Consider the following 26,394-nt stretch of genomic DNA (forward strand, 5'->3'; position numbering starts at 1 on the left):
TTGATGAATAGGGTGGTAGCTAGACAATTCCTTCAAAGAGGTCTCTTATTTTTATTTTTTTATTTTACTTTTTAAAAATTAATTTATTTATTTTTGTTACAGATGTTTCTCCTTTTCCCCCCACTCCTTCCGCCTCGACCTCCCTCCCTGCCCTGTCTCCAGTTTTTTTGTCCATGTCCACTGTTCATGCATACATGCATATAAGTTCTGTGGTTTATCTCTCCCTCACAACCCCCTCTTCTGGGGATAGTCAGTCTGTACCCCACTTCCACATCTCTGGGACTACCCCATTTCTCAGATTGTTATGTTCATTATATTCCACAAATAAGTGAGATCATATGATACTTGTCTTTCTCTGTTTGGCTTGTTTCGCTTAGGATAATACTTTCCAGGTCCCTCCATGTAGTCTCAAAGGATAAGAGATCTTTCTTTCTTACAGCTGCTTAGTACTTCATTGTGTAAATGTACCACTGCTTTTTTATCCATTCCTCTACTGATGGATATTTGGGCTGTTTCCAGATCTTAGCTATTGTAAATAGTGCTGCTATGAACATGGGGGTACATATATTCTTTCTGATTGGTGTTTCAGGCTTCTTAGGGTATATTCCTAGAAGTGGCATCACTGGGTCAAATAGAAGTTCAATTTCTAATTTTTTGAGGTAACACCATATTTTCCATAGTGGCTGCACCAGTCTGCATTCCCACCAGCAGTGTACTAGAGTCCCCTTTTCTCCACACCCTCGCCAAAACTTGTTTGATGATTTGTTGATGGCGGCCATTCTGACAGGTGTGAGGTGATACCTCATTGTTGTTTTAATTTGCATCTCTCTGATGATTAGTGATGTTGAGCATTTCTTTATGTCTCTTAGCCATTTGTATGTCCTGTTTGGAGAGGTGTCTATTTAGTTCCTCTGCCCATTTTTTAATTGGGTTCTTTGTCTTCCTTTTGTTGAGTTGTATGAGCACTCTCTATATATTGGAAATTAATCCCTTATCTGATATATCATTGGCAATTATGCTCTCCCATACAGTGGGTAGCCTTTCCGTTTTGATGATTGTATCTTTCGCTGTGCAGAATCTTTTGAGTTTGATGTAGTCCCATGTGTTCATTTTCTCCTTTGTTTCTATTGCCTTAGGTGATGTATCAGTGAAAATTCTGCTGCATATGATGTCTGAAATTTTGTTGCCTACAGTTTCTTCTAGGATTTCTGTGGATTCATGAGTCACTCACATTTAAGTCTTTTATCCATTTTGAGAGGTCTCTTACTTTTAAAGTCTGGTTTAGAATATCATACTAAGAAATGTGTTTTTTTGTTTTTAGAGAGAGAGAGAAACATTGATGTGAGAGAGAAACATGGACTGGCTGCCTCCTGCACCTCCCTTATCAGGGATCGAGCCTGAAACCCAGGTATGTGCCCTGACCGGGAATCCAACTGGGACCTCTCAGTCCATAGGCTGACGCTCATTCTACTGAGCCACACTGGCCGGGCCATACTAAGAAACTGAACAAAGTTTTCCCAGAAACCAAACTCTGTACTTGGTTGTTTTTAAAAGGGGCAAACAACTAGCATAATTTAGATCAGGAAAGTAATTTAATATGTATTAGCACTTTAGATAATGAAAGAAGGTAATTAAAATTGATGAGTAAAGAGCTAAAGCTCATTTTTTTGTGTTGAAAATCAGTGAGTTGGCTCTCTTAGGCATTGATTCCTCATTGTAATTTGCCAGTACTTTATCTTTGAAAGAATGAAAACTAGTAAACACTAAATTTCTATCAATTTTTTAGATACTTATTTTGGTATGGAAAATGTTTTTTAATTATATAAAGATTAATTACTAAGATTTTCCATAGTCTTTCATGGCTAATGTTTATCCTGTTTAAGTTTTTACACATTTTACTTGAATGTTAATAATAATGATCTACAGTTAGAAATTTTAATGAAAGCTTTGTGGACACACACACACACACAGCTGATATACTTAATCTGTCATAATATGCTTTTTTTTTTTTTCTTTAATCCTCACCCGAGGAATCTTTTCGACATTTTGTTCAGATAGAGTGGGAGGGAGAGGAAGAGAGAGAGAAACATTGACGTGAAAGGGACACATCGAGTGGTTGCCACCCACACGACCCAATCAGGGCCGGGGACAAACTTCTACCGAGGTACGTGCCCTTAGCGGGAACCGAACCCGGGTCTTTCCAGACTGCAGGCCAGAGCTCTAACCGCTGAGTGAAACCGGCCAGGGCTGTCATGATATGCTTTTAAAGCAAATAGAATCAGTTCCTCTCAAAATTGTGCTTTTCTAATATTCTGTTCTGTAACAACAAACTATTACTGATCTCCATTCTTCATCCACTTCCTGCTTTTTATTTATTATAAAACAATGGGATGATGAATTAAGAAAACCTTGTTCTGGATGTTGAACCTAAAGTTAAATACCTTTTTGTGGTTTTTATTCTCCTTCATTTAAAGACTAAAATACAGTTTTTTTGGTAGTTGAAGCCTAAGAGAGTTGAAGAGTCTCTTCTTTGTTGTTATAGTTGAGTTCTTTTCATGCAAAGCATTATGAAATTTATTTTCATTATATAGGAAACATAATGGTAACTGTCTCATAGAGATGTGGAGGATTGTGTGAGATACTTCTAGAATATGTGGAACAATTCCTGGCAAAAAGTGCATGCTGAGTTAATATGAGTTGTTATTAGAAGTATTATGAGTAGTATTGGGATTATTTAAAATAAATTTATTTTTGCTTATTTTGAAGAAGTGATTTGTGAGCCCTATTTGATACTTACCTAATATCTAATGAGCATCTTCTACGTGCCAGGCCCTATTAATGTCCTCATGTATATGATCTTGGCTAACTATACACATCAGCTCCCATTTTGATGAGGATTTTAGGCTCGGAGAGATTAAGTCATTTAGCTGTGGTGACATAATAGGAGGTAGGTTTTCTAGCATCACCTACCAAAACATGTTATCTGACACTGACATATTTTACACTAGGAAGGCTTAATTTATTTTGACAAAATTTAATTAGCACAATTTAAGATTAGACAAGATTATGCATTAAAAAATAAAATGCATTTTGTATGGAGAAGAAAAAAGAACTAATAATATGCCAAGTTAATATATGTGGGACTTTTTGTTTACCATAGTAATCTGTAATTGACACTGACATATTAAGGTCTTCCAAATTTGTCATGATCACTCATCGGATTGATGTTTATATTGGATACTTCTTTATGTGCAGAGCTATATAATAGTGGTTGTGGAGATTAAAAAGTCTAATTTGGTACACTGTCTTACATGTTGGAGATAGCTGGGATATAAAATAGAAAGTGATACCATTAGAAATTATACGCATTTAGAGGAAGGAGATGTTACTTTCAAGGAAGAAGCTCAATTGGGGTTTTCTTGAAAATATGGTTAACATTTAAACTAAGTGGTTTAGGAGTAGTGGAATTTGGATATATATGTATGTGGTAGAATTAAGACACCTCAGTAGAGGAAACAGTAAAGAAAACATGAGATATGTATACAAGATAGTGAATAGTTTTTGCTTCTGTGTGTGAATGGCTGTAGGGGGTGTTTAGATTGGAAAGGTAAGTTAGGACCAAACTGTGTAGGGCCTTGAAAACTTGACTAATTATTTTGAATTCAGACATCTACTAGTTCAATAAATTATTTAGCCACTATAGAGCCTTGTTATATATGGTTTTGAGGGAAATCAAGTTTTATGAGAAATTTAGACAATGATGAGATTTGATCAAGGACGTGCTAGGCATGTAGAATGGTGGAAAGAATACTTTTTAGGAGTAAGGAGATGAGATTTCCATTCTTGGCCCTGTAATTAAGTAGTTGTAAAACTTTGGGAAGGTTATTTTAAGTTCTATGGGCATTAAGTTCTGAGTATGTAAAATGAAGTTTTCTATAAAAGATCATTAAGGTCCTTAATAAGTATATGGTTACTGTGTCATTTTTTTGTCCAAACTAGAATTGAAATTGAAAGGAGGCACTATTAATAATTAAGCTCAAGTAGCAACTAAATTATACTCTTGCTTCTTATCCTGTTATTATGACTGTACTTTCATCTTTTATATTTCAAAACTCAAATTTAAACTGCTCAAAAGGAGGAAAAAGGACTAAGATGTCAATCATAAATGTTTAATGTTGCTGAACAAGGTAAAGGTAGTATAATCTAATGAAATAGAATCATTTTAAAGTAAGGATCTTTGATCTTGTTACGTGGTACTGATTACAAATGTATATATAGACAGAATTGTTTTAAAATAATTTGTTCAAAATAAAGTCAACTATTCTCATAGGTGAAGCTAAAATTAGGTACGTATAAGTGTATACCTTCATTTGCCTGACATTCGGGGAATGAAATTAGATACTTTATTTAAGCATGTTTTTCAGACATAATTTCTTCTTTTTTTTTCTTCTTTATTGATTTTTAGAGAATGAGGAAAGAAGAGGGAGAGAGAGAGAGAAACATCGATGAGAGAGAACATCAGTTGGCCACCGCCTGCATGCCCCCCACTGGGGATCAGGCCCGCAACCTGGGCATTTGCCCTGACCAGGAATCGAACTGGTGACCTCTTGGTGCATGGGTGAACGCTCAGCCCCTGAGCGCTCTTCTTTAATAGCTTTAGGGACTGCAGTATTTAGGGTAGTTTATCCTGTAATAGTTGGGTCTTCCAGACTGCTGTTCTTGCTGTTTCAAATAGTCTTTTTATAGTTTTTTGAATCTTCTCTTGATGTTGTGCTCACTGCTTTAAATATTCTTGCTTATTTAATGGTTTAATGCATTTCTATATAGACACTTCTTCCTCCAACCTCCCCACTGTGAAAGTAGAACAAATAACTGTAAGAGGGCCTCAAAATTGTAAGGACTTATTTTGAACCACCTTCCCATATTTTCTTGTTTAATTAGGGATTCTCAGACATTTAATGTGCATTCATATCACCTGAGTATCTTGTAAAAGGTGGATTCTGATTCAGTGCGTCTGAGGTGGGCCTAAGATTCTGCTTTTCTAACAAGTGCCTATATGATGTACTTGCTATTCTGTAAACTATACTCAGTCTCAAGGTTCTAAATGTTTTATTGGAATTCTGGCAGTCTCATGATATAGGGCATTAAATATGGCTGGATTATTTCAGAAATTAATAGTTCTGAAAAGAACTTAGGACTTATAAATTTAATAATACAATTGATTGAAATAATATTTGTCTTTTGTATTCACATTTCCTTCTTTTTATATGTTTACCAGTGTTTTAACTCTAGTTTTCCTTCTTATTCATTTACTTTTTTGTTGTTGTGGTTTTTTGCTTTTGTTTAATGTATTACTGTGTTTTGTGGATCTGGTCAGGGAACCGTTACTGTATTTTATGTTTGTACATTTTATTTTGCATGCGTAACGTGGCTTTGCCTGGATGTTCTTTTTGGTAAGTTACAAATTTATAACATTGTTTTTTGTAGTGTAAGTTATAATGTTTTTCACCTTCTTTTCTTCCACTTCTAGTAATGTGATCATGCTCATGAGTTCTTTTTAATTTTTTAAAAATGTTCATTTGATAATTATTTTTTCCTAATATTTTCCAAGTTTTCTTAATAGTAGTGCAGTTTGGTACTAATCTGCTTTGATTTGTTTTATAGCCTCACACTGTCAGTTGCTGATCACTATTAGCAGTTGCTGTCTCAACTATTTAGGTTTTTTTAAAAAAGCGTTAATAATCTAGAAATATTGTTCTAAAACCTTGTGTTTTCATAGAGCAATCATAAAAGAAGATAGTTTGTAGTAAAATTAAATATTTTTGTTCTCAATGAACAATGCATTCTAATTTTGTTTTGTAGCAACAGCTTGCACAGTTACAGAAAGAAAAATCGGAGATTCTGAAAAATCTGGCATTATATTACTTCACATTTGTAGATGTTATGGAATTTAAGGTATGTATTTTAATATAGAAAATTTAACATTTCAGAGGTTGTTTTGATATTTGTTAATTTTGCAAATTGCTTTGTCATTTGTAAATAATAAAATTAGAATTCTTCTAGAAGTAAGTTTTAAAATATATTTTATTTGTGTGTGTTTTCTGAATTTAATATTATTTATATAGGTAAAAGATTAAAATAAACTTTTATTTTCAGGACCATGTTTGTGAATTGCTCAATACAATTGATGTTTGCCAAGTCTTCTTTGATATTGTAAGTATTATTTTCTGAAAATTTTCCAATTGTCCTCTCTCTTTCTAGTAGAACTAAGGGGGCAGAATACTTTTCTTTAAAGAAGCTTTATGACTTGTATATAAAGTTTAAGCATTGTTTAATTTGGCTTGTTTTGCACTATTTTTTAAGTTAAGGAGTTCAGATGTATTCTCTTTTTACCTTGTTTATTTAATTGTCACTGAATATAAGTCTTATATGTATTGGGATGTAGGTGTTAGTTTTAGTATTTTATTTTAGTAGGTCCAATTAAGCAAAGTTAAGTGGATAATATTTTTCTCTGTAAAGGCATACTTGATAGAATCTCAGTGAGATGGTTTATAAATATAAGAAGTCAAAGTGAAAAATGTCCACCATTGACTTAATGGCGAACCTTTTTCATTTACTTAATATTCCTTTTTCTTGTTTAGTGAGGACTGGCCCCAGTGTTTCTTATTATTTTAATTTTAGTTATCCTTTTAAACTGTTATTAGTTTGAATTGGGCGATAACAAACTCTTTTTTATCTATAAAATTTGACACAAACATAAAACTGTATTTGTACTCCCAAATTGTAGACATGTCTTTGGGAAAGGAATTAGAATTTCAGAAATGGGGAATAAAATAAATATAGAAAATTATTAGGTTTTAGTAGTCTTCATGAAAATCGGTTTGTGTGTGTGTGTGTTTAAAAGTTTGCAAAATAGGAATGTGTTGAACTTGATGGGTTTTTTTTTCCCAGACTGTAAACTTTGATTTAACAAAGAACTACTTAGATCTGATTATAACCTACACAACACTAATGATATTGCTCTCTCGAATTGAAGAAAGGAAGGCAATCATTGGATTGTACAACTATGCTCATGAAATGACCCATGGAGCAAGGTAGACTTGCATTATAAAAATCTTTGTGAAGTTCTCAATTTTATGGCTTACAGCCCAGTGAAATTTGATATGTCTATTTTAAGTGACCGAGAATATCCACGCCTTGGTCAGATGATTGTGGATTATGAAAACCCTTTAAAGAAGATGATGGAAGAATTTGTACCCCATAGTAAGGTAAGAGCTGGTTTTTAGATGTGCTTTAATTGGCATGTGATAGAGGTTAAGTGTGGATAATTAGATAAAGTGATAAACTTTTAGGAAAAAAACATAATGTGATATGGATAATAGCTGTGCATGATTTCATCTAATTGTGAACCAGAGAACTAATTAGATTTTGAATAGTGTATAGAACTCAGGAATATATTGATTCATTATGGTTTTTAGATTTAATATAGGGTTTAGAGGTAGTTAAGTTTAGTGTTTGAGAATGTCTCCTATCGCCTGTCTGGGTGCTAATCCCAACTCTGCCAGTTACTAACTGCAATATTGGGCAAGTTACTTAACCAACTTCACATCAGTTGTTTTTTTTTTGTTTTTTTTTTATCCTCACCCGAGGATATTTTTCCATTTTTTGTAGAGATAGAGTGGGAGGGAGAAAGAGGAAGGGAGAGAGAGTGAGAAACATCGATGTGAAAGGGACACATCGAGTGGCTGCCACCCGCACGACCAACCAGGGCCGGGGACAAACTGCAACCGAGGTACGTGCCCTTAGCGGGAACCGAACCCGGGTCTCTCCGGACCGCAGGCCAACGCTCTAACCGCCGAGCCAAACCGGCCAGGGCACATCAGTTGTTTTATCTGGAAAATGGAGTAATAATAGTACCTACTTCATATGATTATGAGGATTAAATTAGTTACTTCATTAAAAGTATTTAGATAGCCCAGCCCATGTGGCTCAGTAGATTAGATCGAGCATTGTCCCATTTATAGAGAGAGCCTGGTTCAATTCCTGGTCAGCGCACATGCTTGGGTTTCAGGTTCAATCCCCAATAGGTAGGAGGCATGCAGGAGCCACCTGATCATGTTTCTCTCACATTGATGTTTCTATCTCTCTCCCCCTTCCTCTCTCTCTAAAAAAAATCAATAAAACACATTAAAATTTTTTTTAAATAAAATTATTTAGATATATAGTATTTGTTAAAGTTTAGCTGTATTATTATTATATAGCCTCTTACTGAGAAAAAATACCACAGGAGTTTTGTGGAAATAATTTGGAAAGTCTTGTCTTTTATAATATATTAAAAAATAGTTCTTTTCCTTTTTATAATCCTCACCCAAGGATATCTTTCCATTTATCTTCAGTTAGAGTAGGAGATGGGGAGAGAGAGAGAAAGAAAATTGATAAGAGAGAGACACATCAACTGGCTGCCTCCCGCAGGGCCCTAACCAGGGCCAGGGACCGACCCGCAACCAAGGTACATGCCCTTGAACGGAATCAAATCCTCGACTCTTTGGTCCACAGGCTGATGCTCTAACCGCTGAGCCAAACCAGAAAGGGCTAAAAAACAGTTCTTAATGAAATACTTTTGGTTCTAAGGAGTCTTACCATATGGCTTCTCTGCAGGTAGGGGTGATTCAAAGAACTGTAGTTTCTAAGCACATCAAAGAAATTAATAGTTAGCTCATATATTCTTATTATTTATAGGTAAGGAGATTGAGGGCTGGAGAAGTGACATGACAAGCCATTTAGCAGAAATAATGGCAAAACCAGAACTGAATTCCAGGATATTAATATATATCTTGGTTCATTGTTCTTTTTGGATGATGAAATAATTTTTAATAATAGTGTATTTTGTATGAAGCTATACTTTTTTGTGACATGTGGTTAACATCAGATTTATTTCCTACTTAAGGAAATTTCCTTAAAGGCTATTGGATCTCTTTTTAAGTTCTCCATAGTCATTAGCATCTACTAGACTATTCATAATTACTTAAGGAGAATTTACCATTTGTATTAGACCAGTTATTTTCTAATCTTGATTTTTTTTCTGATGTTCCATGATATCTCACAGTATCATGTATTTGCTAGGATTTATTAAAAATAAGTTAATTTTAATTAAATTAAGTTTATTTTCAAATCCCATTCCAAATCACTTAGTGGAGTGTAATAATAATACAGATTCTTGGGTTCCATTCCCAGAGGTTCAGGTTCACTAAATTTATGTGGAGCCCTGTATCCTGTATTTTTAACAAACTCCTCTAGCAATTTATATGCAGCCAGATTTAAAAAATTGTACAGCCCTGGCCAGTTTGGCTCAGCGGTTAGAGCGTCGGCCTGCGGTCCAGAGAGACCCGGGTTCGGTTCCTGCTAAGGGCACGTACTTCGGTTGCAGTTTGTCCCCGGCCCTGGTTGGTCGTGCGGGTGGCAGCCACTCGATGTGTCCCTTCACGTCGATGTTTCTCTCTCTCTCTCCCTTCCTCTCTCTCCTTCCCACTCTATCTGTACAAAAAATGGAAAAATGTCCTCGGGTGAGGATAAAAAAAAAATAAAAATAAAAAAATAAAAAATAAATAAAAGATAAAAAATTGTACAGAATTTTTTTTTTTTTTTTTAATGCATATTCCAAGATCCCTCCAGCCCCATAAATTGAGATTCACTACTATGGGAGGGAGAAAAGGAATCTGCAATTAAAGAAATTTTTTTTTCTTTTATTGATTTTAGAGAGAGAGGAAGGGAGAGGGAGAGAGAGAGAAACATGGATGAGAGAGAACATCAATCAGCTGCCTCCTGCATGCCCTCCACTAGGGATTTGGCTCACAACCTGGGCATGTACCCTACCTGGAATGGAACCAGCGATCTCTTGGTACATGGGTCAGTGCTCAGCCACTGAGCCACACCGGCCAGACATATACAGGATTTTTAGAAAGCAGAGATGAATAGCAAAGGACAGTTAAAAACAAGCAAAAAGCATGCCCTGGTGGGTTTGGCTCAGTGGTTTGAGTGTTGGCCCGTGGACAAAAGAGTTGCAGGTTTGATTCTGATCAAGGGTATGTACCTTGGTTGCGGTTTGATCCCCGGCTCTGGTGGGGGTCGTGTGGATGGCAACCAATCAATATTCTCTCTCTCTCTCCCCACGCCGCTTACACTCTATCTCTTTCTCCCTCTCCCACTGGAAAAACATCCTCCGGTGAGGATTATAAAAAACTACAAGCAAGAAGCAGATGAAATGAAACATTAAATACCTTGATGATAAAACTAGTTTTAACAGACCAAGTGGCAAATAAAAGTTAAGTAATTTATTAAGATAGAATACAGTGGATTATTTTTATAAGGCATTGTTGGACAAATATGAAATACATTGAGCTTTATTGACACTTAATCATATAACCCCATTGTTTTTTCCTCTCACTGAGAACTATCAGAGTATAAAATCATGCACAGAAGGATGACTTAGGCTCTCTACCCCTTTAAAATAAAGATCCTAAAATTGATAAACATTTTAACCTTTAAAAAAGTAACATGATTTCATGAACTAAGCTCTTGCTTAGGAATGCAGAATCTATGTAGTTTTCATGAAATTACAAAAAAACAAAATCCATCCCTGGCCTGTGTGGCTTAGTTGGTTAGAGGGTTGTCCTGTACACTGAAAGGTTGTGAGTTTGCTTTCCCGTCAGTACACATACCCAAGTCTCTGTTGCGTCAATGTCTCTCTTTCCCTCTCACCCTTCCCCTCTCTCTAAAATCAATAAGCATATCCTCAGGTGAGGATTAAAAAAATAGTAATTAAAAAAAACTAGAGAAGGGTCGCTGGGACCGACTGCAGATAAAAATAGCATAGTTGTAGTTAGGCTGTGTTTTAGGATGGTACAATTAGAAATGCACAGCAGCTGTTACTGGAATTTAAATGGAAAAGGAAAAAAATAATTTTTATTCCTCAGTATTCTTTTTTTTTATTTTAATAGTCTCTTTCAGATGCACTAATTTCTCTTCAAATGGTGTATCCTCGAAGGAATCTTTCAGCTGACCAGTGGAGAAATGCTCAATTACTGAGTCTCATCAGTGCACCGAGTACAATGCTTAATCCTGCGCAGTCTGATACCGTATGATTCTATTTTTTCCCTTTTTGAATTAAAATAGTAAAATTGATTTTTAAAAAAATCAGTTAAGCTGTGCTATTGCTATATTCTAATTAATATTAGCCTCTAGTGAAGTTTATTTTAAAATGCTCAGGAATTACACTATTTAGTGTTATTTCTCAATTCTGATGCTACGTTAATCGGTTAGTTGTATGAATATTTTCTTTTAAAGTTTAAAGGTTTGTTTTGTTCTATTATGATGGAAAATTTGGAAGATGCCAAAATTTATAAAGATGTAAACAAAAATTACTCCAAATCTTACCAACTAGAGAAAATTCTTATATGCTGTTATATTCCCTTTTAATCTTTTCTCTATGTATATGAATATAGATGTTATGCATATGTAGAGAATACACACATATAATTACTGATTTGGATGAGACATTGAGCATCCATATACATATATCTTTTTTAACTTGACTAAAATGTTATCTTTTGGAATGCTGCAAACTCTGAAATAGATGGGAAATTTGGAAGTTGTCACTTATCAAATTGAATATGATTTAGCAACATTACTTTATATATATATATATATATATATATATATATATTTTTAGAGAGAGGAAGTGAGAGAGAGACATCGATATATGAGAGAAATATTGATTGGCTGCCTCCTGCATGCCCCCCACTGGGGATCGATCCTAAAACTTGGGCATGTGCCTGACCAGGAATGGAACTGGACTTCTCAGTCCGTGGAACAATGCTCAATCCACTGAGCCCACATTACTTTTTAAAGTGAGGTTTTAAGGTGTGTAAATGTGAAAGGACACAGCTCTTGTCGTCCTTTATGGACTGATTTTTTTTAATCCTTACCCGAGGATATTTTTCTGTTTATCTTCAGATAGAGTGGGAGGGAGAGAGACAGAGAGGATAGGGGAGAGAGAGAAACATTGCCATGAAAGAAACACATCAACTGGTTGCCTCCTGCACCACCTGGACCAGGGCCGGGGACGAACCTCAACTGAGGTACATGCCCTTGGCTGGAATTAAACCCAAGACTCATTGGTCCATGGGCCGATGCTGTACAGCTGAGACAAACCGACCAGGGCTGGACTGCCATTTTAAAAATAGGTTATAAAACTTTTGCCCGGTTAGTGTGGCTCAGTGGATTGAGCATTGTCCCATGGATGGAGACGTCCAGTTCCATTCCCTGTCAGGGTATATGCCTGGGTTGTGAGCTCAATTCCTTGGTGGGGGGCGTGTGGGAGGTAGCCGATCGATGTCTCTCACATCAATCAATGTTTCTATCTCTCTCTGAAAAATCAGTAGAAAAAAACACACAAAAAAACCTTTATCCAACTTTTAAAATTTGTTGTGGTATTTGAGCCAAGAATTGAGTAGTGACAATTCTCAGGAGTCAGAGGAGAGTGATTTCAATATGGGTTTTTTGCTTTTAAGAATTTTTTTGAAATACAAATTTATATTTTTTCTTTTTAAGATGCCTTGTGAATATCTTTCTTTGGATGCAATGGAAAAATGGATTATCTGTAAGTAAAATTGAATAGTTTTGTGATTACCCCTCAGGTTTTAACTATTAGTGAAAAATAATAAGTAGCATGTATTATTTCTATGGCAAGTACTGTGCTAAGTCTGTGTGCATTACCTAATTCAGTCCTCATACTAACCCTGTCAGGGTAGATGGTCTGTTACATAGATGAGGAACCTAAAACTTAATCCACACAGCTAGTAGGGGACAATGACAAATTAACCCAGGCTAACTCCAAGGCTAATGGCCTACATTATATTGCCTCTCAACATAGCTGTCAAAACTACATTTTTTTTTTTAATCCTCACGTAAGGACATTTTTCCATTTTTTGTTCAGGTAGAGTGGGAGGGAGAGAGAGGAAGAGAGAGAGAAACATCGACGTGAAGGGACACATCGAGTAGTTGCCACCCGCACGACCAACCAGGGCCGGGGACAAACTGCAACCGAGGTACATGCCCTTAGCGGGAACCGAACCCGGGTCTCTCGGGACCACAGGCCGACGCTCTAACCGCTGAGCCAAACCGGCCAGGGCAAAACTACATTTTTATCTTTTAAATTATTTTTAAAATATTACATTTATTCAGTTAAGGTTTTTGGTATTAGTTTACTTCAGAACATATGAAAAGTGATTCATATGTTTGGCAGTTTGTTAGATGCAGGGGGAATAAAATTTTTACTAATTGCTGCCCCTAAGAAGTTCACAAACTATGGGGAAAAGTAGATGTAGAGATATAGATAAAGGACAAAATGGGAAATGCTGTAGTGTAATCCCTACTGCCACCCGCAGGTCCACTGGCAGAGGGGAATAATTCTGAGCAGTTTGTGTTTTTTAGTTCTTAAAATTCTTGTTTATTGATGTATTAAATGTTAGATACTACTTTTTGTTAGTGTTTGTCTATAACGAAAGACAAGTTTTTCTTTTTTTAATGATTTTTGGATTGATACTTATATAAAATACAATAAAAATGCATTACTAGAATTACCAGAAAGTAATTAGGCAAAGACACAAAATAAAAGCCCACATTTTTAATTATTGGGTTTAATTTAATCTAACAATTAGGTTATTATTAGGTGTCTATTCATAAATCACTTAAATTTTTATGAATGTTTCCAAATACTCTCAGTTTTTATACTTAATCTCATTATGCACTGGCACTTTGAGTAGCACTCTTATTGATATGAAAGAGGTGGAATTTAACACAGACTTCCTACTTTTAGCCGTTTTTATTATAATTTTTATATTGGTCGGGTTTGCGATATTTATATTTTCTTCTATAACGATAGTTAAGATTTTCATGCTTTGTCTGTTGGTTGATTTAAAAAACAAAGCTTTTGAAGTGTTGATTTTGCTCAAATGTGTAGCAATCCTTGGTTGTTTTATGTTTGTGGATATATGACTGAGTAACTGGGTTAATTAGTAGACTTAGGTGGCATGGGTGACCTTTAGAGTTATATAACACTATTTTCCCCAGTCTTTTTTTTGTTTTAATCCTCACCCGAGGACATTTTTCCATTTTTTTGTTCAGATAGAGTGGGAGGGAGAGAGAGAAAGAGAGAGAGAGAGAGAGACAGAAACATCAACGTGAAAGGGACACATCGAGTGGTTGCCACCTGCACGACCATCCAGGGCCGGGGATAAACTGCAACCAAGGTACATGCCCTTAGCGGGAACCGAACCTGGTTCTCTCTGTACCGCAGGCCGACGCTCCAACTGCTGAGCCAAACCGGCCAGGGCTATTTCTCCCAGTCTTTACCTTAAATGGATATGCTGATTGTAGGGCTTTGTATAGTGAGCAGATAGGTGGGTCACAAGTCTGGCAACCCTAATGGAGGATATGTGGGCATAGAGAAGGCAGTAAAGAAGGTTTACTTTGAGTTTTGCTGCTTTTCATGTATTTGAAACTTGAGTAGAGTTAATATGAAGGTAAAGAATTACTTCAAACTCTGCATTTATTATTTTTTTAAAAAACAATATATTTTCTTTTTTTTTTTAAGAGAGGAAGGGAGAGGGAGAGAGAGATAGAACCATCGATGAGAGAGAACATCGGTTGGCTGCCTCCTGCATGCCTCCCACTGGGAATTTGGCCTACAACCTGGGGATATACCCTGACCGGAAATCGAACCCGTGACCTTTTGGTGCATGGGTCGATGCTCAACCACTGAGCCACACCGGCTGGGCTGCATTTATCTTTTTGATCCCAGTTCCCACATTAGGACTTCTGTACAGAAGATGGTCTTTTTTTAGAACTTTGCTCTCTATTAGTTTAAAGTGTGGTCCCTGAACCAGCAGCATCACGTAAGAACTTCTTAGATATATAGAACCTTGATCTTCACTCTAGACCTACTGAATCAGAAACTCTTTGGATGGATCCCAGCAGTCCAATTTAATAAGCCTTTCTGGTGATTTTGATGTAAGTTAAAGTTTGAGGATCACTGGTCTAGTTTATAGCCTGGGGCCAAGAGTTGTTGAAGATCTAGAATGTTGAAGACCCAAATATTTCAAATGCAATTATAAAATAACTATCCTGATGTTCTTTTCAGGGTTTATTCTTGCTCTTTCAATTGGAGTCAGAGAACTCATAGGGAAAGATCTCTCTATCTCTGGAGTTTTGGATTAGTAATTCCTGTCTCTTTTTAAATTGATAGTCCAGTTTTACCTACTTTTATTTCTTCAAAGATTTTCTTTAACTTTCTTGTCTAGTATTGGTCTTCTGTTTTGTTCTCTAGCATTTTTATGGCTTGAAAATTAAAAAAAAAAAAATTTTATCCTTTCATTTGGACCTTGGTAGGAAATGGAGTTTAATGTATGGTTTAATTAATAAACCATCCTCTTAACCTTGGGCAGTGTATTTTAAGTTATTTTTTTATCCTGTCACAAATGAATCTGCTTCAATTCATAATATAACCCATGTCTTAAGAAAATAAAGTATATGGGGACCTATAATACAACTGATAATATTTTCAGAGAAACCTTTTTTTTTTTTAAATCCTCACCCGAGGACATTTTTCGATATTTTGTTCAGATAGAGTGGAAGAGAGAGAGAGAGAAACATCGACCTGAAAGGGACACATCGAGTGGTCGCCACCCACACGACCCAATCAGGACTGGGGACAAACTGCAATCGAGGTACGCTCCCTTAGCGGGAACCGAACCCGTATCTCTCTGGACTGCAGGCCTACGCTCTTAACTGCTGAGCCAAACTGGCCAAGGCCAGAGAAACCTTTTATCAGCAGCAATTTTGTGAAATCTAAGTATACAATACAATGAGATGTGAGACACTAAGTGAAATCTCATTTTATTCAGGAGTTAAGAGTAAAAAGTCAGTACATTCAGTAAAAAATCTTTTATAAACAAAATTTCTTTTGAGGATTCCTTCAATTTCCGTACATGTATTCGTTTCTTTGGTTGCATCCACATTAAATAATTGGCTTACATCTAGGGACTCTGTTGTATGAAAAATATGTTTATATGTTTCAGGAAATTTAAGGAGTTAAATATACTTCTGTGTGTATAGATTCCTCCCCCCCCCCCCCACACACACACAAAATTGCCTGTTTAAAGAATTAGTTTTCTTGTGTAGTGGCACTTTTAAAGGAAGGTTGAGCTAAGAAAAAAGAGATAAATGGCAAGTTATGTGTTACTGATTCAGGAGTTTAAGAAGGGAGTGACTATTGAGAATTCTAGGGAAATCTCAGAGAAAACAGAATTAGTTTGTAACTGGCCAATAGGCACTGAGTAAGTGTTGAATGAATGAAAAAAGAGGGTTTATGGTCTATTATAGAGCGCTAAAGAGGGCATCAGAAAACATATAGGATTATACCTTTGTGTAGGATTTCCAAATTAAATAACAAAAGGCGAAAGATTTTTAAGTTCATATAATAGGGAGCAGCATTATATATTAAAAGAATTTTAAGCCCTGGCCGATTTGACTCAGCGGTTAGAGCGTTGGCCTGCGGTCCAGAGAGACCCAGGTTCGGTTCCCGCTAAGGGCACGTACCTCGGTTGCAGTTTGTCCCCGGCCCTGGTTGGGTCGTGTGGGTGGCAACCAGTCGATGTGTCCCTTTCACATTGATGTTTCTCTCTCTCTCTCTCTCCCTCCCACTCTATCTGAACAAAATATCAAAAAATGTCCTCGGGTGAGGATAAAAAAAAAAAAGAAAAGAAAAGGGTAAGTACTTGAGGCAAAGTCTAGTTCTAATTTAATAGTACAACTTCAGTCAAGTCATTGAACCTTCATTTCTTCAACTATAAAAGGTTACCAACCTGCTCTTTCTACTCCACAGGATCACAGGAGATAATGTGTGAAAAAAATGACTTAGTAAACTATAAATTGCTATGAAAACTCAAGATGCTATTTTGTTTATTCTAGTGATTTAGAAAAGTAGATTAGCTTTATTTTGTATTAATTACAACAACTGTGATGATTATTGTGTGTTAATTAGTTACTGGTCTCTGGCTTAAGATATTTTATAAGTATTTCTGAAAATATTTTTACTCATTCATTAAAAGGACTTCCTTTGCAATCTAGAAGCGATGTTTCCCCCCCTTTTTGTCAGAGTTCACAGAACTAATTTTTGCAGAGTACAGAAAATTACTGAAGAAGAACAATATTATTGCCATCTTGTATGTTTATAAATCATTACCTGTCACTTAAAAGCCTTAATTTAGTAATTGTGTTTACTGTTCTGTATTTTTGAAAAGATATTTTGTAACTGAAATAACATAACTTTGGAAAACTTTTATATTTGTATTTACTTTTCTTGTTTAAAGTTGGCTTTATTTTGTGCCATGGGATCCTCAATACTGATACAACAGCACTGAACCTTTGGAAGCTAGCTCTTCAAAGTAGCTCTTGCCTTTCTCTCTTTCGGGATGAAGTTTTCCACATTCACAAAGCTGCAGAAGACTTATTTGTAAACATACGAGGGTATGGCATTTTCAGTTTTTTTCTTTTTTGGATAAGGATAGTGAGTGGATTATCTTCATTGAAGTTTTGGGGATAGAGAAGAGTAATAATGATGCAAGAAGATATTGCCTGTGCCATTTTACCAATCATAGCAAGTTGTTTTTAAAGATAATCCTGATATGGTACTATTCCTATTTTTTACAGATTAACTTCATAGATTAAAATATTTAGTGTTCCTGCCCTTGTAAAACTTGTGTTCTAGGAAAAAGAAGATATGTCAAGTTATAATATGGTTTTAGACAAAAATATTACTAAAAGCACCATATATGTACTAGAGTTTTGAAATTTTTAGAAGTACTTTTAGATTACAGTGTATCTATAAAAGTATATGAATAAAAATGTTTTATTAAATTAATTGTAACAATTACAGAAGTCGGAAGCTGCCTATAGGAAATCATGTTTCCTTTTAATAGGAAGGTAGTATTCCAAATGACTCATTTACATTTGTTTTTTGTAAAGCAAATAATTTTCAGAAATTTGTTCCTGATATTTTTAATGTTTTCCACATGAGGTTCTTGTAGCCAATATATAAGAGCCAAGTTTAGCTCAGACTTGGTAGCAATTATGAAATCTTTTGAAATTAGGAGCATCTAAAATATCCTGGTATCCCCTGTACCTGGAAATGTTATGCTTGGCTTGTTAGTTTCAGATAGAAATTAAATTTTTGAAAATTTTCTTTTACTTTATTGATTTTAGAGAGAGATGAAGGGAGAGGGAGAGAGAGATAGAAACATCGATGAGAGAACATTAATTGGCTGCCTCCTGTATGCCCCGCCCCCCACTGGGGATTTGGCCCACAACCTGGGCATGTGATCTGACCAGGAATCAAACTGGTGACCTCTTGGTGCATGGGTCAATGCTCAACCACTGAGCCACACTGGCTGGACAGAAATTAAATTTTATTACATTTATTTCATATTCTGTTTATTAATGTCCTAATTAAATTGAGATCAAAATAAAGCATCTATTAGTTATTAAAAAATAAAGATATGTCTAACTCACAATTAAACAGCTATGTCTCAAATTTTAGTGTGCATAAGAATTATCTTAGGATATGAACTAAAATCTAGGTTCTTGGGTGCCATTCCTAACCTCCTCCATTTCTTATATCTGTTTCTTGGAAAGGTTAAGGGAATCTGCTCCCCAACCCCCAGTAATTTGTTGAGATAAAATTTACACACAGAAATGTACAAATGTTAGATGTAAAGCTAGGTGACTTTGCATATGAATACTTTAGGAGATTCCCTAGTTTAAGATATAGAACATTTTCATTATACCTAGAAAATTCTGTTGTGCTGCTTTGTGCTTAGTGTAGTCAACCTTGGTTTCCCTCCCCTCAGCTCCTTTCTCAAATGACCACTGTCTGATTTCTGTCACTATAGGTAATTCTGACAGTCTCATGCAGATAGTTTCTCAGTCATGATATGAGAAACAGTACCCCATGTACTTTTCAGGTCTTAATTCAGCTTTTATTTCAGATGATGGAATACTCAGAAATAATCCATGTCATATGAGCTTTGACATTTTCTAATTCATTCAGATTGAAAATCATGAAACTTGTATGATGTCTTAGCATATTGACAACTTCTCTATGGAATCATATTTAAATGTATGTAAACATTTAGAACCAGGTGGTCTTTGTATATTAAGTGAGCTCATGTTATGTCTGATACAAGTAAGTTTAGTGACACCATGTAATGAGTTGTCTTTTTGTTACGCTTTTTTTTTTTAATCCCCACCCAAGGATATTTTTTCATTTATTTTCAGACAGAGTGGGGGGAGGATACACACACACACATGCACACATACAGAAACACCAGTGTGATAGACACATTGATTGGTTGCCTCCTGCACGACCCCAACCAGGGCTGGGAACGAACCACAACAGAGGTACATGCCCTTGACCGAAATTGAACCCATGACGCATGGTCCGAGAGCAAACGCTGTACCACTGAGCCAAACTGGCCAGGGTTATTATGCTTTTTTTAATGATAAATTTACCATTTAAATAGCTCTGTCTAAAGTTTTTGGATAGAGACATTTTAAGTTTTATTAACTAGTGAGTGATCAATCTACTTTAAAATGTGAATTAACATAGTAATTACAAGTCAGGATACAATTATAAAAGTTTATTAATTATAAAGGACAATGTAGAATTAGTATATTTTGGACATGTGCTCAAAGAACACATAAATCTTAGTATTCTTTTTTTTTTTATTTTTTTTTATTTTTTTTTATCCTCACCCGAGGACATTTTTTCATTTTTTGTTCAGGTAGAGTGGGAGAGAGAGGAACAGAGAGAGAGAGAAACATCGATGTGAAAGGAACACATCGAGTGGTTGCCACCCGCACAACCGACCAGGGCCGGGGACAAACTGCAACCAAGGTACATGCCCTTAGCGGGAACCGAACCCGGGTCTCTCAGGACCGCAGGCTGACGCTCTAACCGCTGAGCCAAACCGGCCAGGGCTAAATCTTAGTATTCTTAATTTAGAAGTTTAAGTTCTTAGTGTCAAGTGGTTTTAGCCAGGTTTTCTTTAACATTTTAGGAATTTTGAGTTTTTATACTTAGTATTCATAAATTGACATACATTTATTAACATTTATTTTTCAAATGGCACCTTTAAAATGTTTGGTGTTGGTGTTAATTTAAACTAATCAAATGCTTTCCTGCTCCAGTTTTCTCTGCCACAAAACCCCTATCCCTAAACAATCATTAGTGTTGATCACTAGTTAATGTCCTTTGAGAAGTTTTTTATGCTTATGAGATAGCATAAACAGTCAGAAGTGATAAAAAGTCAGAATAACTTTGTTAATACTTTACATTTTTGGAAATCACTGTTAATTGTGTTGGAAGTATAATTTTAGTGCCTCTAGTAGGGCTTAAGGAAGTATATTTAATAAAGTAAAATCACATTGTGAACTTAATTTTATTGTTAGATTTAATATATTACAAAATTTATTTTTCTAGGAAGCCTTGAATGGATACTTAGGAGAGATGTGGGTAGTCCCCTTCCATACATTTCCAGTTTGAGGGCCAGTTTTTCTTGATAATACGTCATTTTTAATTGACTTTTAGTATTTGATTAACTTATTTTGACTGTTATTGCTCAAATTAAGATTAATATGGTTCCAATTTTTATTTTTGCACATAGCTATAATAAACGTATTAATGACATAAGAGAATGCAAAGAGGCTGCTGTGTCACATGCGTAAGTAATTCTATCTTATCTGTGGTCCTTTTAATTAAGTCTTAAAGCATTATTTTGTTGGAGTGTATTTGATGGTATGCAAGATGTGGTAATAGAAATGGGGACTTTTAATCAATAGGAAATAAGTATATAGCTTCAGTCTCTAGTAACCTTGGAATTAGTGCAGACAGATTTTAAATATTTTTGAAGTGTTGATAAAAAGCTGTAAGGAATTAAAAGTGACTTTTAATTTAGGTGTCATTCAAGTCTCTTACTGCCACTGGGCTCCCATGCTAATACTTTGCAAATTGGGATGATTTTTGTACTTTTTCATGAAAACTGATATAACTTCATACCCTTCCAAATGATATTTACTTTTTAAAGTATGTTAACCCCACACTTTTTTCTAAATTTTAGTAAATATATAGATAATTTAAAATTAGAAATTGGTGTATTTAAGATCTTTTCAATTTGCTTGTGAAATAACTATAAATATATTTTTTTAAATAGGTTTTATTGATTTTTTAGAGAGAGATAGAAACAAAAATGTGAGAGAGAAACAGCGATCAGCTGCCTCCTGCATGTCCCCTACTGGGGTTCAAGCCCGCAACCCGGCCATGTGCCCTGACCGGGAATTGAACTGGGACCTCTCAGTCCCTGGGACAACACTCAGTCCACTGAGCCACACCAGCTGGGCTGAAATTACTATAAATAATTTGATAGTTGATTTTAATTGTGTGTACGGTATAATTGTGTAGAATATTTTCTCTAAGGAGCCTAGGTAATACATAGATAACATCATCTGATTCATCAGTATTTTTATAAGGGAAAATTAAGATAAGCACCACTGCCATAAGTGGAAAAATATAAAATCACAGGAAGTTTTAGAATTTTAAGATTAGGCTATAGGTTGGATATTGGGAATTTAAACCATCTTTTTTCATTGCTGTCTGTGCTATATAATTTCTCCCTTTTTTTCCCCACTTAAATGAAGTGCTTATATTATTTTTTAAAAAATCATTCTCTACTATAAACAATACTTTATAGTGTTAGAATTTTCTGACCTACAGAAATACATGATTTTCACTTCTTCATAGAATAGACCTTATTGTAGCATATGTATGGTGTCATAGGTATCTTTTATAAAGACTTTTAAAAGTAAGACCTTTTAATTTCCTTATTATATAAAATAATCACAAATGTTATGCAGTAGTAATTCCTATCACTCATTACCATGTGTCAGATATAGAACTTTATAATTAAAAAAAAAATTTTTTTCTTTATTTTAGAGAGAGGGGAAGGGAGAGTGAGAGAGAGAGAGAAACATCAATGAGAGAGAACATGGATTGGCCGCTTCCTGCCTGAGCCACACCTGGGATTTGGCCTACAACCTGGGCATGTGCACTGACCGGGAATTGAACTGGTGACCTCTTGGTGCCTGGGTCGACGCTCAACCACTGAGCCACACCGGCTGGGCTAATTTTCTCTTGATGTTAATAGCACCATATAGACTCCTTGCAGCAACCCTGTGTAGTAAAATAATCAAAATATTATTTGCCCACTTTCTTCTTAGAAATTATACCATGTTACTTTTTTTCCCCTTGGTTAATCCTCGCCTGAGGATATTTTTCTATTGATTTTTAGATAGAGTGGAAGGAAGGGAGGGAGAGAGAGAAACATCGATGTGAGAGAGACACATTGATTGCTTGCCTCCTGCACAATCCCGATTGGGGCTAGAGATGGAACCTGCAACCCAGGTATGTGCCCTTGACTGGGAATTGAACCCAAGACCCTTCGTTCCTTTGGCCAACGTTCTAACCACTGAGCCTGATTAGCCAGGCTCAGATTACTTATTGTTGTCAGATAAAAAAGAACTTGTCACTGGAATTAAAATAACATTGTTAAAGTACTATATATGAGCATTATGAAAGATGTATCTTCTGAGGCAGGTGTCACCATCCCTATTTTATAGATGGCTGAAACTTTAGAGAAGTAGTACTTAAGGTCATATAGGCGGAGGGTGGGATGTTAATGTCTTTTCAAACTGATCTGTCTCATGGCTAAATTTCTGGTATTGTATATTTCTGATACTTGGTTTCTTGGCATATACTTCGTGTGTGTCTATTTAGCTGTTGCACCTATGTAAATTTTAAAACTTTCTTGGAGCAGTGTATATTTTGCATAGTATGAGGGGTTGGAATACTTAGAACATTTTATGATTTTTTTCTCCCATGTTAGTATGTGAGAATAACTTTTCTACTTTCCATTTTATTATTAAAATACCTAGTATATGAATATAAATGATTATCCTTTTATCCCTCATTTTTCCGCTTTTAAACAAGAGTACCAAATAGATCTCATCCCAATATTTTTATTGAATACAGCTCTTTAGTCAGTATATTTATTAGGAATATACTTAGTAAATGAGGGTATGGAAAATTAGATATTTATTGTTGTATTTATTGATTTCTATGTAGGAGTGACAGAAATTTATACAGTGGAACAGTGATTACATTCAAGGATTCCATAGTCCTTTTTGTAAAATGCTAGGCTGTATGGTACTAAAATTTCAGAAATTATTCAGAAATACACATCTGGATATTGGGAAATGCTTCTTGCAGGATTGGTCTTGAAGTTTGAGTATAATATTTTGATAGATGGAGAGTAACAGAATAAACATGGTTACAAAAGCAGCACTAGAAAGGCAAGGATAAACATAAAATTGAAAAGTTACTTAATGACAAACACATAGAAGTTCTTTGTAAACAGCTTCTGCTTCACAAAAATAACTTTGGATGTTGACCCTAAAATGATAAGTTATTTAATTGCCAATAATAATTTTAGTAGAAACAGATAAAATATAATACTGACTTTTCCTGTAGTGGTTCAATGCACAGAGAAAGACGCAAGTTTTTAAGGTCTGCACTGAAAGAATTGGCTACGGTCCTCTCTGATCAACCTGGCTTGCTAGGTCCCAAGGTAATTGATTTAATTCTTATGTCAACTGTATCGTTCTACATTTTCCTCACTTCTAGCTTACATGAATGCTCTTCCTGATACATACTTTCCACTTCTCTTCAGTTATCTCATTTCTGTTGATGTCTTTTTGAACTTGGTTTTATTAGTTCTTGGCAATGACTTTTCACATATAGAGAAAGATTATGAATAGGTTTTTTAAACATCTTTGTATAAGAGTAAGCATTGTGTTTTGTTTTGTTTTTTTAATTAGGCACTTTTTGTTTTTATGGCATTATCGTTTGCCCGTGATGAAATTATCTGGCTACTTCGTCATGCAGATAACATGCCAAAGAAGAGTGCAGATGACTTCATAGATAAGTAAGTTAGTAACATTAAAAAAAATTATTTTTTGTATATTTTGATTTATAAGCTGTGTAATTTGGGGCCTTTGAAGTAAAATTATTTTTAAGAACTTTTTAGGGCTTTTCATATTTATCATAAATATTTGTAACATAACATTAGATGATATGAATTAGAATGCAAAGTCAACTTGAGTTTAAAATTAAGGCTTTTAATGTTTCCTTTGCTAATACGCTAGGTGGTCATAAAATTCTTGTTTTCTTGCTGTAGTCACTCACTTTCCCATGGAATTCATTTTTCAAAGTGACATGCTACATAGAAATTTAGGAATCCTTATGGAGTTGCAACCAAGTTTGTCATTTGAAATGTCCTTCTATCATTTTTGTCAAGTCTCTAACAAGTTAGATAAATGAAGCAGAAAAATAAGAGCATACAGAAAAATCTTACTGCTTCCCAATCTTTTATTGTGATTTTTACAATTAATATTTATGAAATGACCTAGTTTTATGTTCACTTTGGACTTGACTGTCAATATTTTAGTATTAGCTTTTCTTTTGTTTCCTGTGATTTTTTTTATTCATATAAAATAATTCTAAAACATAATTGATGTTAAATATTTAACCATGATTTTTCTAAAAATTCTTGTAGTAATATCAAAGGCATTTCACATTTTTCTTGATAAATTCATTTTTTGAAATATTTTTCTTGAATTTTAATAAAAGGCACATTGCTGAATTAATATTTTACATGGAAGAGCTTAGAGCACACGTAAGGAAATATGGACCTGTAATGCAGAGGTATTACGTGCAGTACCTTTCTGGCTTTGATGCTGTTGTCCTCAATGAACTTGTGCAGGTAAAAACTCTCTCATTTTATTTTCCTTTTTGTTTCTTCCCTGCTTTCTAGTAACTGATTTGATTGTTCAACCAGCATTTTATAATCTTGTGCTCTGTGGTGGAGATACAAATGTAATAAGTTATGGTCATATCTTGTCAAGGGAATAATCATCTAGAGGGGAGAACGCATTTAGTTGTAGTTCAGTGTGATAGGCATTATGCTTAACTGCGTACATAGCTCAGAATGAACACAATGCAAGGAATGGTTCTTTATCTTGAGGTAGATGTATACAGTCACTAAATTATACAGGGTCTTGCAAAGAGGAAGTTAGTTATACATCAGATTTACTACTTACAAAGATCACCCTGGCTCAGTGTAGTTGATGGGTTACTGGGAGCCAACGGAGGAGGCAGAGAGATTAAAATAAAAATTGCAATTTGACAAAGGAGGCAAGAGCATACAATGGAGTAAAGAGACTCTTTAATAAATGGTGTTGGGAAAATTTGACAGCTACATGCAAAAAAATGAAACTAGACCATCAACTTTCACCATGCACAAAAATAAATTCAAAATGGATAAAAGACATAAATGTGACCCATGAATCGATAAAAATCTTAGAAGAAAATGTAGGAAACAAAATTTCGGCCATCATACGCAGCAGAATTTTCATTGATACATCACCTAAGGCAACAGAAACAAAGGAAAATATGAATACATGGGACTATATCAAACTGAAAAGCTTCTGCACAGCAAAAGAAACAACCATCAAAATGGAAAGGCAACCCACTGTATGGGAGAGCATCATTGCCAATGATACATCAGAGAAGGGGTTAATTTCCAAAATATATAGAGTACTCATACAGCTCAACAAAAGGAAAGACAAAGAACCCAATTAAAAAATGGGCAGAGGAGCTGAATAGACACCTCTCCAAACAGGACATGAAAATGGCCAAGAGACAAATGAAGAAATGCTCAACATCATTAATCAGAGAAATGCAAATTAAAACAACAATGGGGTATCGCTTCACACTTGTCAGAATGGCCGCCATCAACAAATCATCAAACAACAGTTGTTGGCGAGGGTGTGGAGAAAAGGGGGCTCTGTGCACTGCTGGTGGGACTGCGGACTGGTGCAGCCACTATGGAAACCACTATGGTGTTACCTCAAAAAATTAAAAATTGAACTTCCATATGACCCAGTGATGCCACTTCTAGGAATATACCCTAAGAAGCCTGAAACACCAATCAGGAAGAATATATGTACCCCCATGTTCATAGCAGCACTCTTTACAATAGCTAAGATCTGGAAACAGCCCAAATGTCCATCAGTAGACGAATTAATAAAATAGTGTTGGTACATATACACAATGGAGTACTATGCAGATGTAAGAAAGAAAGATCTCTTATCTTTTGAGACAACATG

The 26,394-nt window shown here is 35.2% G+C and overlaps 1 protein-coding gene across 4 annotated transcripts in view; it reads left to right on the forward strand.

Annotated features, from left to right (window-relative positions):
• NCKAP1 (NCK associated protein 1) overlaps positions 1-26,394 on the forward strand; it is a 101,639-nt gene that overhangs the window by 27,195 nt on the left and 48,050 nt on the right. For 2 of the 4 annotated variants that reach the window (XM_036254185.1, XM_036254187.1), the window contains 11 exons: positions 5,863-5,955; positions 6,157-6,213; positions 6,952-7,094; positions 7,178-7,268; positions 10,998-11,135; positions 12,610-12,658; positions 17,430-17,586; positions 20,781-20,837; positions 23,699-23,795; positions 24,046-24,152; positions 24,857-24,989. In XM_036254185.1, the coding sequence (XP_036110078.1) occupies positions 5,863-5,955; positions 6,157-6,213; positions 6,952-7,094; positions 7,178-7,268; positions 10,998-11,135; positions 12,610-12,658; positions 17,430-17,586; positions 20,781-20,837; positions 23,699-23,795; positions 24,046-24,152; positions 24,857-24,989 (1,122 nt within the window). The remainder of the gene's footprint in view (positions 1-5,862; positions 5,956-6,156; positions 6,214-6,951; positions 7,095-7,177; positions 7,269-10,997; positions 11,136-12,609; positions 12,659-17,429; positions 17,587-20,780; positions 20,838-23,698; positions 23,796-24,045; positions 24,153-24,856; positions 24,990-26,394) is intronic. The other 2 variants (XM_036254186.1, XM_036254188.1) reach the window with 1 other exon arrangement.

Source organism: Molossus molossus, unplaced genomic scaffold, assembly GCF_014108415.1.
Source record: "Molossus molossus isolate mMolMol1 unplaced genomic scaffold, mMolMol1.p scaffold_m16_p_11, whole genome shotgun sequence".
Classification (NCBI taxonomy): domain Eukaryota; kingdom Metazoa; phylum Chordata; class Mammalia; order Chiroptera; family Molossidae; genus Molossus; species Molossus molossus.